This window comes from Phyllobates terribilis, unplaced genomic scaffold (genome assembly GCF_046119375.1).
Source record: "Phyllobates terribilis strain yellow unplaced genomic scaffold, ASM4611937v1 Scaffold_4__5_contigs__length_816908805, whole genome shotgun sequence".
Lineage (NCBI taxonomy): Eukaryota > Metazoa > Chordata > Amphibia > Anura > Dendrobatidae > Phyllobates > Phyllobates terribilis.
The window spans coordinates 17,757,246-17,773,825 of NW_027362764.1; the positions used below are offsets into that span (position 1 = coordinate 17,757,246).

The following is a 16,580-nucleotide window of genomic DNA, read 5'->3' on the forward strand; positions in this document are numbered from 1 at the left end:
CCCTTCACTTCATGTAGTAATCTATCAACACATTGATCCGGCATCAACAATACAAAGCTAGCTATGAATAATACACAAGGCACACCGTATGGTAGTCAGTAGGAACAGTGTTAAACATTTGTAGTGCAGAGAATATATTGTCATTTTTACAAAAAAAATTACAAAAAGGAAAATGGACCGATGTAAAAGTTTGGGCACCTTGGAGATTTGTGTGCTCAGATAACTTTGATCAAGGTTTCAGGCCTTAATTAGCCTAATAGGGTTATAGCTTGTTCACTATCATCGTTAAGAAAGGCCGGTGATGCAAATTACCCAGTTTTATAAAAACCTCCTCTAACCTTGTGCCAAAAACCAGCAGCCTAAGCAGCTGCCGAGCACTCTGACAATGGTGGAGGCCACAAAGCAGAAGAAGGCTATAAGAAGATGGCAAAGGGTTTTCAAGTTCCCCTTTCCTCAGTTTGAAATGTTATTTACGAAATAGCAGATACTAGGAACAGTGGAGGTGAAGATAAGGTCTGGAAGACCAAGCAAAATTTCAGTGAGAGCTGCTCGTAGCATTGCTAGAGAGGCAAATTAGAACCCCCATTTGACTGCAAAAGACCTTCAGAAAGATTTCGCAGACTCTGGAGTTGTGGTGCATTTTTCTATTGTTCAGAGACACCTGCACAAATATGGCCTTCATGGAAGAGTCAGCAGAAGAAAACCTCTCCTGCATCCTCACCATAAAATTCAGCATAAGCAATATGCAAAAGAACAAGCCTGATGCATTTTGTAAACAAGTCCTGTGGACCAATGAGGTTAAAATAGAAGTCTTTGGCCACAATGACCACAGGTATGTGTGGAGGAAAAAGGGCACAGAATTTCAGGAAAAGAACATCCCGCCAACCATTAAGCATGGGGGTGGATCAATCATGCTTTGGGGTTGTGTTGCAGCCAATGGCACGGGGAACATTTCATGGGTAGAGGGAAGAATGGATTCAATGAAATTTCAACAAATTCTTGATGTAAACATAACACCATCTGTAGAAAAGCTGAAGCTGAAAAGAGGATGGCTTCTACAAATGGCTAATGATCCTAAACACACGTCAAAATCCACAATAGAAGCTGAGGGTTTTACAATGGCCCTCACAGTCCCCTGATCTGAACATCATTGAAAATCTGTGGCTAGATCTCAAAATAGCAGAGGATGCAAGACGCCCCAGGAATCTCACAGAACTGGAGGAATTCTCCAAGGAAGAACGGAGGAAAAATCCTCAAACAAGAATTGAAAGACTGTTGTATGGCTACAAAAGCGTTTGCAAGCTGTGATACTTTCAAAAGGGGGCGCTACTAGGTGCTAACAACTCAGGGTGCCCAAACTTTTGCATTGGCTAATTTTTTCTTTTAGTAATTTTTAAAATGTAAAAAAAATATATATATATATATTTATTTTTATTTATTTTTTTTGCCTAAAATACAAAGTAAATGTGTGATCTTTAATTTTAGCCCTTTAAGAGATCATTACATCTTCTCATGCCATTATATATGGTAGGGCTGCTGCAATCCTCCAGTTCTCAGGTGCTGAGGTGAAGATGCTGGAGTAGGACACGGTGCCATGCAGAGTCATGAATACTCTACATAAAGTGCAACAAATGTGTATTTCAGGATCTGTGGAGCTGCAGACTAAATATTATCACTCCCATTATCCACCACCATAAACATACAAACTCTTTCCCTTGATATCTACCATTAGGGCACAGTGCCATTTTCTTGGTCACATATGTCGCTTTTAAGTAAAAGAACTTTATTCCAAAAATAATCCCATATTATGGAATGAAATGTTGACGTGCTGTGCGGTTCATGCGAGTAAGCAGATGACAAAAGTACGGTAATTGTGCCAGATGAGCACATAAACAGAATATACAAATATAGAAGGAAAGTATGGCACTCACCAAAGTATCTTTTTTTTTATTTTAAAAAACTGCATGCTCAAAGAGAAGAGTAAAAGGCTGTGTGACCGGGCGCCGGCTGTTTCGCATCCAGTCGTGCTTCCTCTAGCCCTCCAAGCATAACTGAATGTGACTGTCGCATACACCCTGCTACTCTCTTCTCTGAACATGAACTTTTTTGTAAATTTAAAAGAAAGTACTTTCTTACACAGTTTGGCGAGTGCTGTATTTTCCTTCTAATTTTGAGCCTAATATGGGCTTCAGTCAGACGCAGAGGTGTGAGAGCACCGCTGTTGCTGTGTGAGAGCACCGCTGTTGCTGTGTGAGAGCACCGCTGTTGCTGTGTGAGAGCACCGCTGTTGCTGTGTGAGAGCACCGCTGTTGCTGTGTGAGAGCACCGCTGTTGCTGTGTGAGAGCACCGCTGTTGCTGTGTGAGAGCACCGCTGTTGCTGTGTGAGAGCACCGCTGTTGCTGTGTGTTCCTATACCCCGGCTTCTTTTTTTCTGTCTGGATCAGCAGAGAGCACTTCCAACGATATCTCTTTTGAACAGACATAAAGCAGGAATAACCTGGAAAATATGTGCTAGACACACACAATAGTGTGGACACTGAGGTACACTGGTCTGGGATGATAATCATGTCCCATGCTTGACAAGATGATGGCTTCTGGAGGGTCTTTACCCTTCAAGCTCAGAAACGCGGCAATTATTTCTGCAATCATGTGGGCTCCCTGGCATCTCGAGAGTCCAGATGACAAATAACCAGATCAGTGGTGAGACCATCCTGGTTGAATATTTACTTGTCTCCTGGTAGTAAGCATCTTTTGTAGTCTTCTCCACTCCAGAGAAGCCTTCAGTTTGGTCAGGACACATTGTATGGATTGGTCACAGATTCTTCTTCAACATCTTCCTTGTTCTTCAGATATTTATTAAATTGTGTAGGGAGAGCCGACAAGACACAGAATCATAAATCATCTGAACACGTTGTGAGAAGCCAAGCCCCAGACCTCCGTGGATGTGTTCACCAGTGTCTTCCTGACTTCTGTCCTTGTTCTCCACCTCTGATCATCACCTCTGATTGTTCTCCACCTCTGATCATCACCTCTGATTTTTTCTCCACCTCTGATCATCACCTCTGATTGTTCTCCACCTCTGATCATCACCTCTGATTGTTCTCCACCTCTGATCATCACCTCTGATTGTTCTCCACCTCTGATCATCACCTCTGATTGTTCTCCACCTCTGATCATCATTCAATCACAGATAGTAAAATCTGACTAGATCCAAAACAGTCCAGGATGATAAAGCCTAAGAAAAGACTTAATTTATCCTGTGAGTTCGTAAGTCAACAATACATAAGAGACACGCAGGACGAATAAAGAGATAAACACCACTGAGGAACATCTAATCTCATCCGACAATCCTCTGCAATGTTCCATCAGTGAAAAGTGGAGACAAAACATTAAACTCTCAACTCCACCACCCAAACCTATACCAGCAAATCTACGTCTCATGATCAATGTAAAGGAGTCACAGAGTAATAAGACAGACAGAGAAGAAGGATGGTACTAATGGGTTTAGATTACAACAGTAACAGATTGTTATCACATAAGGAGCCCACAAACCCCAACATTACAAATGGAAGAACAGAAAAGGGATTGGGTGGATGAGCTGATTGCAAGAGGAGAGCAACTGCGACTGTGGTCTTAGATGATGGTGAATGATGATGGATGTAGATGGGTGCAAATGGGTTAATGAATGAGAAAGAATTATCAAGATCTGGTCAAGAAGATTACCCTTCATGCTCAGGAAAGCAGTGGTCTGTTGGTCTCCGCACACACACGTGTATTCCCCAGCATCTTGTGGCTCCAGGTGACTGATAACCAGCTCAGCGGTGAGACCCTCCTGGATGACTCTATACTTGTCTCCAGTGATGAGAGTCTTCTGTCCTTTTCTCCACTCCAGAGGAGACTTTTGTTTAGTCACCGTGCAACATAATGTCACAGATTCTCCTTCAACACCATCCATGTTCTTCAATTTTTCCTTAAACCGTGGAGGAAGAGCTGATAGATTGTGGAAAAATCATATGAAACAACAGTGGGTTTGAAGGTCCACCATTACACAAATGCGTGCAGGAGATAAGTAATGGTGGACAGGCAGGACAATTATTGTGCATGTTGCAGTGCCAGAAGGCATCCCCAGGGGTGGTGGTCGTTATCACTGGGGGTGATGGTGGCTATCATCAGTTTGGATAGTGGTTATCACTGGAGGTAATTGTGGTTATCACTGGTGGTGATGGTCACAGTGGAGGTGATGGTGGTTCTTACCAGAGGTGATGGTTACAATGGAGGCGCTGATGGTTATCACTGACGATGATAGTGGTAAAGTGGTAATAGTTACAATAGCGGTGATGGTGGTTATCAGTATGGTGGAGGTGATGATGGTGGCAGTTAAGGTGGTTATTACTTATGGTCATGATTACTGTGTTGCGATAACCGGGTTTGACAATTATGAATCTTTACCATTAACAGTGAGAGAAGCTGTTGTCTGGTGGGCTCCACAAATACATGTATACTCCCCGGAGTCTGTCACATCCACATTATCAATGACAAGCGCTGCGGTGACCCCGTTCTGGATGAACCTGTACTTGTCACTTTCCTGCAGGAGCTTACATCCTTTCCTCCATGATAGAAATTCTTTGGGCTTGGTTACCTCACAGCTCAGAGTAATGGACATTCCCTCAGAAGTTTCCTTGCTTTTTAATTCCTTTCTAAATTGTTGTGGGAGAGCTGACATAGAACGAAGAGCACTCAGATTACATGGTACATAGAGGTGGAGGTCACTCTACAAGATCACAAGGTACATAGAGGTGGAGGTCACTCTACAAGATCACATGGTACATAGAGGTGGAGGTCACTCTACAAGACCACATGGTACATAGAGGTGGAGGTCACTCTACAAGATCACAAGGTACATAGAGGTGGAGGTCACTCTACAAGATCACATGGTACATAGAGGTGGAGGTCACTCTACAAGACCACATGGTACATAGAGGTGGAGGTCACTCTACAAGATCACATTGCACATAGAGGTGGAGGTCACTCTACAAGACCACATGGTACATAGAGGTGGAGGTCACTCTACAAGACCACATGGCACATAGAGGTGGAGGTCACTCTACAAGACCACATGGTACATAGAGGTGGAGGTCACTCTACACGACCACATAGTACATAGAGGTGGAGGTCACTCTACAAGATCACATGGTACAAAGAGGTGGAGGTCACTCTACAAGACCACATGGTACATAGAGGTGGAGGTCACTCTACAAGACCACATGGTACATAGAGGTGGAGGTCACTCTACAAGACCACATGGTACATAGAGGTGGAGGTCACTCTACAAGACCACATGGTACATAGAGGTGGAGGTCACTCTACAAGACCACATGGTACATAGAGGTGGAGGTCACTCTACAAGACCACATGGTACATAGAGGTGGAGGTCACTCTACAAGACCACATGGTACATAGAGGTGGAGGTCACTCTACAAGATCACATGGTACATAGAGGTGGAGGTCACTCTACAAGACCACATGGTACATAGAGGTGGAGGTCACTCTACAAGATCACATGGTACATAGAGGTGGAGGCCGCTCTACAAGATCACATGGTACATAGAGGTGGAGATCACGCTACAAGATCACATGGTACATAGAGGTGGAGGTCGCTCTACAAGATCACATGGTACATAGAGGTGGAGATCACTCTACAAGATCACATGGTACATAGAGGTGGAGGTCACTCTACAAGACCACATAGTACATAGAGGTGGAGGTCACTCAACAAGATCACATGGTACATAGAGGTGGAGGTCACTCTACAAGATCACATGGTACATAGAGGTGGAGATCACTCTACAAAACCACATGGTACAAAGAGGTGGAGATCACTCTACAAGACCACATGGTACATAGAGGTGGAGATCACTCTACAAGACCACATGGTACATAGAGGTGGAGATCACTCTACAAGTCCACATGGTACATAGAGGTGGAGGTCACTCTACAAGACCACATGGTACATAGAGGTGGAGGTCACTCTACAAGACCACATGGTACATAGAGGTGGAGGTCACTCTACAAGATCACATGGTACATAGAGGTGGAGGTCACTCTACAAGACCACATGGTACATAGAGGTGGAGATCACTCTACAAGATCACATGGTACATAGAGGTGGAGGTCGCTCTACAAGATCACATGGTACATAGAGGTGGAGGTCACTCTACAAGATCACATGGTACATAGAGGTGGAGGTCACTCTACAAGACCACATGGTACATAGAGGTGGAGGTCACTCAACAAGATCACATGGTACATAGAGGTGGAGGTCACTCTACAAGATCACATGGTACATAGAGGTGGAGATCACTCTACAAAACCACATGGTACATAGAGGTGGAGATCACTCTACAAGACCACATGGTACATAGAGGTGGAGATCACTCTACAAGACCACATGGTACATAGAGGTGGAGATCACTCTACAAGTCCACATGGTACATAGAGGTGGAGGTCACTCTACAAGATCACATGGTACATAGAGGTGGAGATCACTCTACAAAACCACATGGTACAAAGAGGTGGAGATCACTCTACAAGACCACATGGTACATAGAGGTGGAGATCACTCTACAAGACCACATGGTACATAGAGGTGGAGATCACTCTACAAGTCCACATGGTACATAGAGGTGGAGGTCACTCTACAAGACCACATGGTACATAGAGGTGGAGGTCACTCTACAAGACCACATGGTACATAGAGGTGGAAGTCACTCTACAAGACCACATGGTACATAGAGGTGGAGGTCACTCTACAAGATCACATGGTACATAGAGGTGGAGGTCACTCTACAAGACCACATGGTACATAGAGGTGGAGATCACTCTACAAGATCACATGGTACATAGAGGTGGAGGTCGCTCTACAAGATCACATGGTACATAGAGGTGGAGGTCACTCTACAAGATCACATGGTACATAGAGGTGGAGGTCACTCTACAAGACCACATGGTACATAGAGGTGGAGGTCACTCAACAAGATCACATGGTACATAGAGGTGGAGGTCACTCTACAAGATCACATGGTACATAGAGGTGGAGATCACTCTACAAAACCACATGGTACATAGAGGTGGAGATCACTCTACAAGACCACATGGTACATAGAGGTGGAGATCACTCTACAAGACCACATGGTACATAGAGGTGGAGATCACTCTACAAGTCCACATGGTACATAGAGGTGGAGGTCACTCTACAAGATCACATGGTACATAGAGGTGGAGGTCACTCTACAAGACCACATGGTACATAGAGGTGGAGGTCACTCTACAAGACCACATGGTACATAGAGGTGGAGATCACTCTACAAGACCACATGGTACATAGAGGTGGAGATCACTCTACAAGACCACATGGTACATAGAGGTGGAGGTCACTCTACAAGACCACATGGTACATAGAGGTGGAGGTCACTCTACAAGACCACATGATACATAGAGGTGGAGGTCACTCTACAAGATCACATGATACATAGAGGTGGAGGTCACTCTACAAGACCACATGGTACATAGAGGTGGAGATCACTCTACAAGACCACATGGTACATAGAGGTGGAGGTCACTCTGCAAGATCACATGGTACATAGAGGTGGAGGTCACTCTGCAAGACCACATGGCACATACAGGTGGAGGTCACTCTACAAGATCACATGGTACATAGAGGTGGATATCACTCTACAAGACCACATGGTACATAGAGGTGGAGATCACTCTACAAGACCACATGGTACATAGAGGTGGAGATCACTCTACAAGACCACATGGTACATAGAGGTGGAGATCACTCTACAAGACCACATGGTACATAGAGGTGGAGGTCACTCTACAAGACCACATGGTACATAGAGGTGGAGGTCACTCTACAAGACCACATGGTACATAGAGGTGGAGGTCACTCTACAAGACCACATGGTACATAGAGGTGGAGGTCACTCTACAAGACCACATGGTACATAGAGGTGGAGGTCACTCTACAAGACCACATGGTACATAGAGGTGGAGGTCACTCTACAAGATCACATGGTACATAGAGGTGGAGGTCACTCTACAAGACCACATGGTATATAGAGGTGGAGGTCACTCTACAGGATCACATGGTACATAGAGGTGGAGGTCGCTCTACAAGATCACATGGTACATAGAGGTGGAGATCACTCTACAAGATCACATGGTACATAAAGGTTCAGGTGAAGGTCATTCTGTACTACATTACATGGTATATAGAGGCTCAGGTGGAGGTCACTCTCTACTAGATCACATGGTACATAGAGGATCAGGTAGGGGACACTCTCTAGTAGAACACATGTTACATAGAGACTCAGGAGGCAGTCACTCAACTAGATCACATGGTACATAGAGGATCAGCTGGAGGTCACTCTACTAGATCACATGGTACACAGAGATTTAGGTGGAGATCACTTTGCCAGATCACAAGCTATATAGAGGTTCAGGTGGAGGTCAATCTCCAAGATCACATGGTACATAGAGGTTCAGGCGAAGGTCACTCTCTACTAGATCACATGGTATATAGAGGCTTAGGTGGAAATCACTCTCTACTAGATCTCATGATACTTAGAGGCTCAGGTGGAGGTCACTCTACAAGATCACATTGTACATAGAGGTTCAGATTAAGGTCACTCTCTACAAGATCACATGGCACATAGAGGTTCAGGTGAAGGTCATTTTGTACTACATTACATGGTATATAGAGACTCAGGTGGAGGTCACTCTCTACTAGATCACATAGTACATAGAGACTCAGGTGGAGATCACTGTCTACTAGATCACATAGTACATAGAGACTCAGGTGGAGATCACTCTCTACTAGATCACATGATACATAGAGGTTCAGGTGGAGGTCACTCTCTACTAGATCACATAGCACATAGACTCAAGTGGTGGCCACTCTACTAGATCACACATTACATGGAGGTTCAGGTGAAAGTCATTCTGTACCAGATCACAAGCTATCGAAAGGCTCAGGTGGAGGTCACTCTACAAGATCACATGGTACATAGAGACTCAGGTGGAGATCACTCTCTACTAGATCACATAGTACATAGAGACTCAAGCGGCGGCCACTCTACAAGATCACATAGTACATAGAGGTTCAGCTGGATGTTACTCTGCCAGATCAAATGCTATATAGAGGCTTAGGTGGAGGTCACTTTCTACTAGATCACATAGTACATAGAGGTTCAGCTGGATGTTACTCTGCCAGATCAAATGCTATATAGAGGCTTAGGTGGAGGTCACTTTCTACTAGATTACCTGGTATATAGAGGCTCAGGTAGGGTCACTTTCTACTAGATTACCTGGTATATAGAGGCTTAGGTGGAGATCACTTTCTACTAGATTACCTGGTATATAGAGGCTCAGGTTGAGGTCACTTTCTACTAGATTACCTGGTATATAGAGGCTCAGGTGGAGGTCAATCTCCAAGATCACATGGTACATAGAGGTTCAGGCGAAGGTCACTCTCTACTAGATCACATGGTATATAGAGGCTCAGGTTGAGGTCACTTTCTACTAGATTACCTGGTATATAGAGGCTCAGGTGGAGGTCAATCTCCAAGATCACATGGTACATAGAGGTTCAGGCGAAGGTCACTCTCTACTAGATCACATAGTACATAGACTCAAGTGGTGGCCACTCTACTAGATCACACATTACATGGAGGTTCAGGTGAAAGTCATTCTGTACCAGATCACAAGCTATCGAAAGGCTCAGGTGGAGGTCACTCTACAAGATCACATGGTACATAGAGACTCAGGTGGATATCACTCTCTACTAGATCACATAGTACATAGAGACTCAAGCGGCGGCCACTCTACTAGATCACATAGTACATAGAGGTTCAGCTGGATGTTACTCTGCCAGATCAAATGCTATATAGAGGCTTAGGTGGAGGTCACTTTCTACTAGATCACATAGTACATAGAGGTTCAGCTGGATGTTACTCTGCCAGATCAAATGCTATATAGAGGCTTAGGTGGAGGTCACTTTCTACTAGATTACCTGGTATATAGAGGCTCAGGTAGGGTCACTTTCTACTAGATTACCTGGTATATAGAGGCTTAGGTGGAGATCACTTTCTACTAGATTACCTGGTATATAGAGGCTCAGGTAGGGTCACTTTCTACTAGATTACCTGGTATGTAGAGGCTTAGGTGGAGGTCACTTTCTACTAGATTACCTGGTATATAGAGGCTCAGGTGGAGGTCACTTTCTACTAGATTACCTGGTATACAGAGGCTTAGGTTGAGGTCACTTTCTACTAGATTACCTGGTATACAGAGGCTTAGGTTGAGGTCACTTTCTACTAGATTACCTGGTATATAGAGGCTCAGGTGGAGGTCACTTTCTACTAGATTACGTGGTATATAGAGGCTTAGGTGGAGATCACTTTCTACTAGATTACCTGGTATATAGAGGCTTAGGTGGAGGTCACTTTCTAATAAATTACCTGGTATATAGAGGCTCAGGTGGAGGTCACTTTCTACTAGATTACCTGGTATATAGAGGCTTAGGTGGAGGTCACTTTCTACTAGATCACCTGGTATATAGAGGCTCAAGTGGAGGTCACTTTCTACTAGATTACCTGTTATACAGAGGCTCAGGTGGAGGTCACTTTCTACTAGATTACCTGGTATATAGAAGCTTAGGTGGAGATCACTTTCTACTAGATTACCTGGTATATAGAGGCTTAGGTGGAGATCACTTTCTACTAGATTACCTGGTATATAGAGGCTCAGGTGGAGGTCACTTTCTACTAGATTACCTGGTATATAGAGGCTGAGTTGGAGATCATTATCTGTTAGATCACAGGGATTTGGGTTCATGAGTATCTGAGCTAAAACTTTATAGCAGATGAAAATTTCCCTTCGTTGCATTTTACCAGTCGCTGTGGTCACACTTGATCTCTTGTTTTTGGAGTAGTTACTTGGGGTTCTGAGACCTTTTTTCCCCCTTTCCAAGGGATCCCTGAAACCCAGAGCTAAAAGAACCCCAAGATATTGGTTCAGTTATGCTCGAGACTATCTATGGATGGGATAAATGTTGCTGGATGTTGATGTACCTTAGTAGCATTTAGGATTAACATAGAAAGGGGGTCCTCTGCTTGGGATCTCCATATCTGAGCCAGAACAAAGAGTGGCCCCAGCCCGGATGTAATACATCCATCTGAACGGAAGCCATATATTGCTATTTTTCCAGGCAATGCTCCCCAGGCAAAATCAGCTGTTTGCTGCGATGCCCTGAGGAGGACCCATCAGACGTCTGAGAGGAGCTGTCACTGATGAGAACCCTCTTATATGGCCATGATGTTTTCCACTGCCATCTGTTATGATTGACGAGAACAAGAGGTCATCAAAACCGAAGTGATCAACCCATTATGCGTTCCCTGTTGTCACATCATAAATCTCAAAACCCCAATTCACGGAAATGATAAAGGAAATGTTACTGAAGCCTAAAGACAATGGATGCGAATGAGAATTACAGGTGATCGGTCCATAACAAGATGGAGATGAGAAATGGAGAAAGCACAGAATGAGACATTAGATGAGGACGACGAGTAGAATGTGCACACGGGATACGGCAGGAAAGCTGGCGGCAAAGTGTTAGAAAAGCAAGAACTGATGGAAAATTACCCTTCACGGCCACTGATGCTGATGTTTGCTGGTCTCCACAGACACATGTGTACTCCCCAGCATCGTCCAGGTCCAGGCCATGAATAACCAGCTCAGCCACCAGACCGTCCTGGACTAGTATATATTTGCTGCTTGGTTTCAGTGTCTTCTGCCCTTTCCTCCACTCCAGAGATGCCTTTGGTTTCGTCATGGTGCAGCCTAGAGTCAGCGATTCTCCTTCCATGCCTTCTTTATTGTCCAGTCCAATGGAAAATCGTGGAGGAAGAGCTGGAAAACAAGAATGAGAAGAGCAGAGTAGAGATGTGAAGGAGGACGCAGAAGAGGACATGACGATGGTAAGTTAGAGGCTGACATCGAGGTTAGGGAAGAGATGAGTAATGAAGAGACCGTGATGACATCAAGGTTAGGGAAGAGATGAGTAATGAAGAGACCGTGATGACATCGAGGTTAGGGAAGAGATGAGTAATGAAGAGACCGTGATGACATCGAGGTTAGGGAAGAGATGAGTAATGAAGAGACCGTGATGACATCGAGGTTAGGGAAGAGATGAGTAATGAAGAGACCGTGATGACATTGATGAGGTTAGGGAAGAGATGAGTAATGAAGAGACGGTGATGACATCGATGAGGTTAGGGAAGAGATGAGTAATGAAGAGACCGTGATGACATCGATGAGGTTAGGGAAGAGATGAGTAATGAAGAGACCGTGATGACATCGATGAGGTTAGGGAAGAGATGAGTAATGAAGAGACCGTGATGACATCGAGGTTAGGGAACAGATGAGTAATGAAGAGACCGTGATGACATCGAGGTTAGGGAAGAGATGAGTAATGAAGAGACCGTGATGACATCGATGAGGTTACGGAAGAGATGAGTAATGAAGAGACCGTGATGACATCGAGGTTAGGGAAGAGATGAGTAATGAAGAGACCGTGATGACATCGAGGTTAGGGAACAGATGAGTAATGAAGAGACCGTGATGACATCGAGGTTAGGGAAGAGATGAGTAATGAAGAGACCGTGATGACATCGATGAGGTTACGGAAGAGATGAGTAATGAAGAGACCGTGATGACATCGAGGTTAGGGAAGAGATGAGTAATGAAGAGACCGTGATGACATCGATGAGGTTAGGGAAGAGATGAGTAATGAAGAGACCGTGATGACATCGATGAGGTTAGGGAAGAGATGAGTAATGAAGAGACCGTGATGACATCGATGAGGTTAGGGAAGAGATGAGTAATGAAGAGACCGTGATGACATCGATGAGGTTAGGGAAGAGATGAGTAATGAAGAGACTGTGATGACATCGATGAGGTTAGGGAAGAGAAGAGTAATGAAGAGACCGTGATGACGGCGGATTAGAGGCTGACAGCGATGAGGTTAGGGAAGAGACCGTAATGAAGAGACCATAATAATGGCGGATTAGAGGCTTACAGAGATGAGGTTAGGGAAGAGACCGTGATGAAGGCGGATTAGAGGCTGACGGCGATCAAGTGAGGATAGAGATGAGTAATGAAGAGACCGTGAGGATGGCGGATTAGAGGCTGACAGCAATGAGGTTAGGGAAGAGACCATGATGATGGCGGATTAGAGGCTGACAGCGATGAGATTAGGGAAGAGACCATGGTGATGGCGGATTAGAGGATGATGGTGATCAGGTGAGGATAGAGATAAGTAATGAAGAGACCATGATGAAGAAGGATTAGAGGCTGACAGCGATGAGGTGAGGGAAGAGATGAGTAATGAAGAGACTATGATGACACCATATTAGAGATTTACAGCGATGAGGTGAGGGAAGCAGTGAAGAGAATGCGATGATGTCGATGATAGATTACATGGTAACAGTGGTGGTGGAGAGACCGTGATAATGGCTTTGATGATGGCATAGCTCATGGCAGGGAGATTGAGGGAGTAGAGGTTAGCATTGATGACGTTAGGGAAGACGTGGGTAGTGACGAAGCTGTGATGATGGCAATGATAATGGCGATGACGATGGCGGGATACAGCTTGACAGCGGTGCAGTTATAGAAGAGGTGAGTAGTAAAGAGACCATGGCGACGGTGGTGATGATGACAGTTAATAAAGTTGACTTTAGGGAGGAAGCGAGTCCTAAAGTGACTGATGATGGCGGAGTAGAAGTTAATAGCAATGCGGTTAGAGAGGAGTTGATCCGTGGCCTTTCTATTGCTGCAGGTAATGCATTATAACGTATTATACCCTTCACGGTCACTGTGGCTGCCGTCTGATTATCTCCGCACACACAGATATATCTCCCAGTGTCTTGTTGGTCCACGCTGTGAACGAGCAGTCCGGCCATCACACCGTCCTGACTGAGCTTGTACTTGTCACTCGACTTGATGATTTTATGTCCTTTCCTCCACTCCAGTGAGACGCCGGGTCTTGACAGCTCACAGCGCAGAGAGACTGAATCACCTTCTACGACTTCTTGATTTTTTAATTCTTTTTTAAATTCTGGTGGTAAAGCTGAGAAACATGAAGACAATGTAAGCGAGAGGAACTTGTGAGGTGGAAAACAATATCGGAGAGCGATCAGAGCCACTTTGATATTTACCGTGCACTATGAGGGTCGCTGATGTCTTGAGGTCACCGCATGCACACGTGTACTGTCCGCCATCCTGCAGATCCACATTCATAATCTCCAGCTCGGCAGTACAGCCATCCTGGCTCATCTTGTACTTGGTGCCGGGTCCGAGTGGCCGCTCTTCTTTCCTCCACTCCAGCCGAGCATTGGCCTTGGTCAGTTCACAGGTGAGAACAGCTGAGTGTCCCTCCATACAATCCTGGTTCTGAAGGCCTCTCTTAAATCTTGGTGGTAAGGCTGATACAACGTGAAGGAATGACAGATGTGTGAAAAAAAAGGATCGCATAACCGGGTCCGAGGACCTGACAATATGGCAGTGGGAAATGACAACCAAACTGGTACCACTCCTGTAACCCCGCTACTCCCCAGGAGGCATAAAGATGGAACTTTTCTTTACTGGGCTCTTCCTCCATTATCTACAGCTTACATGTACGATTATGACTGGGGCCTCCAGATACGATGGTGGAAGAGGCCAGACCTTACCACAGCCCTGATGATAAATCTTCTCAATCCCGGTATCTATGACTTTTTTTTTTTCATCTTGGATCATGAGATTTTTACCTGTGACACAAACAGTCGCTGAGGTTTCCTCATCTTGGTGAATACAGCTGTAAATCCCGGCATCTTCCTCCTGTAGGTCAGTGATGACGAGCTCGGCAATGCAGCCCTCCTGTCTCAGGACATATTTCTCAGACCCTTGAAGAAGACTGAGTCCTTTCCGCCACGCTAGGCTTACATCAGGTTTGCTGAGCTCGCAATGGAGGACCACCCTGTCGCCCTCGGTCGCATCCTCATCCTTCAGACCGTGTATGAAACGAACGGGAAGGGCTGGAGAATGTGGAGCGCAGATTGTGAATATATCTGTATAGCTTATACTGTATCACTAATAATAGGTTTTAGCGGTCACCCTACAAATTGAAGTCCCACTGCCCAGTTACCCTAAAACCACACTTAGGACATTACATGTATTACTACATGTCATTATTGTGTTCGACAACTCTGTAAATATAATAGCATGCGAGAAGTTAATATACAGTAAGATTCAAAAGTTTGGACACCCCTGTTCATGGAGTGGTTTCTTTTTTTCTTATTGGAATGTGAACATTGTAGATACAGATGAAGAGCAGCAAAACCACGAAGGAAGGAAAGCTAAAACAAATATGGGAACAAGGAGTAAAGAAACACGTGGAACAAACCAGAATGTGCTTTCCCTCAGACACCACTATTTTACTCTGATTTTTCTCACCAGCTTCATCACTCATAACCTGGAATGACTCCAACAGTCCTGAAGGATTTCCCAGAGGTGCTGATTTGACAGCTCTGTCAGTCTGTGTCCAACTCATCCAAAAACCATCTCCATTGGGCTGAGGTCGGGTGATTGTGGAGGTCATGTCCTCTGGCGAAGCCTCCATCGCCTCTCCTTGGTCTCATCGCCCTTAAATCACCTGGAGGTTCTGGATCATTGTCCTGATACAACACAAATGATGGTCCCACTAAGTGCAGACCAGATGTGATGCCGGTCGCTAAAGAACGATGTGGTGGCCATGCTGGTTAATGTTTCATAAATGTGGAATAAACAACCACCAGTGTCACCAGCAGATCCCCACCACCACTGTTTCACCTCCCCTCTATGCTTTACGATTGGCACCACACATGTAGTAATCATCCGCTCATCTTTTCAGCGTCCCACAAACACATGATGTCTGGCACCAAAAATCTCTCATTCTGACTCCTCAGAGCACAGTACAGATGTCCACTGATCTCAAGTCCGGTCCTTGCGGTGTTCGGTCATACAAGCCTCTTCTTATTTGCGGTCGTCAGTAGCGGCTCCTTTGCGCCAATTCAACCATAAAAGCCGCTCCTAGTAGTCTCCTCTGGACATCCAATGTTGAGCTGGGTCTTCTACTTTATGTCTGGGCATCGTTTATGAGGGCTGTTATCTGAGGTGCTGTCAGTTTGCAGTTTCTGAGGCTGGTGACTTTGATGAACCTATCCTCTGCAGCAGAGGTCACTCTTGGTGAGAGCCAGTTTCATCATAGCGAATTGGTGGTTTTAATAACTGCATTTGAGGATAAAGGCAATTTTCTAGATTGAATAACCTTCATATCACAGTAATGATGGACTGTGGTGTCTCTTAGTGAGTGTTTCTTTCCATATTGTGGCTTAGAACAGTTCTGGCATAGGTTCAGCCCTGTATGGATTTGTGCACCAACACTGCCTCTGCAGAACACCTGATGGGCGCTAATACTTTCTGGAGGCCGCTGATTCCA

At 44.9% G+C, this 16,580-nt stretch overlaps 1 protein-coding gene across 1 annotated transcript in view; it reads right to left on the reverse strand.

The window, feature by feature from the left end:
• OBSCN (obscurin, cytoskeletal calmodulin and titin-interacting RhoGEF) overlaps positions 1 to 16,580 on the reverse strand; it is a 528,918-nt gene that overhangs the window by 268,473 nt on the left and 243,865 nt on the right. Inside the window, exons 39-44 of the mRNA XM_073676881.1 lie at positions 14,872 to 15,138; positions 14,281 to 14,547; positions 13,926 to 14,192; positions 11,708 to 11,974; positions 4,451 to 4,717; positions 3,725 to 3,991 (exon numbers count right to left, since the gene is read on the reverse strand). Coding sequence (XP_073532982.1) covers positions 3,725 to 3,991; positions 4,451 to 4,717; positions 11,708 to 11,974; positions 13,926 to 14,192; positions 14,281 to 14,547; positions 14,872 to 15,138 — 1,602 coding nt within the window. The remainder of the gene's footprint in view (positions 1 to 3,724; positions 3,992 to 4,450; positions 4,718 to 11,707; positions 11,975 to 13,925; positions 14,193 to 14,280; positions 14,548 to 14,871; positions 15,139 to 16,580) is intronic.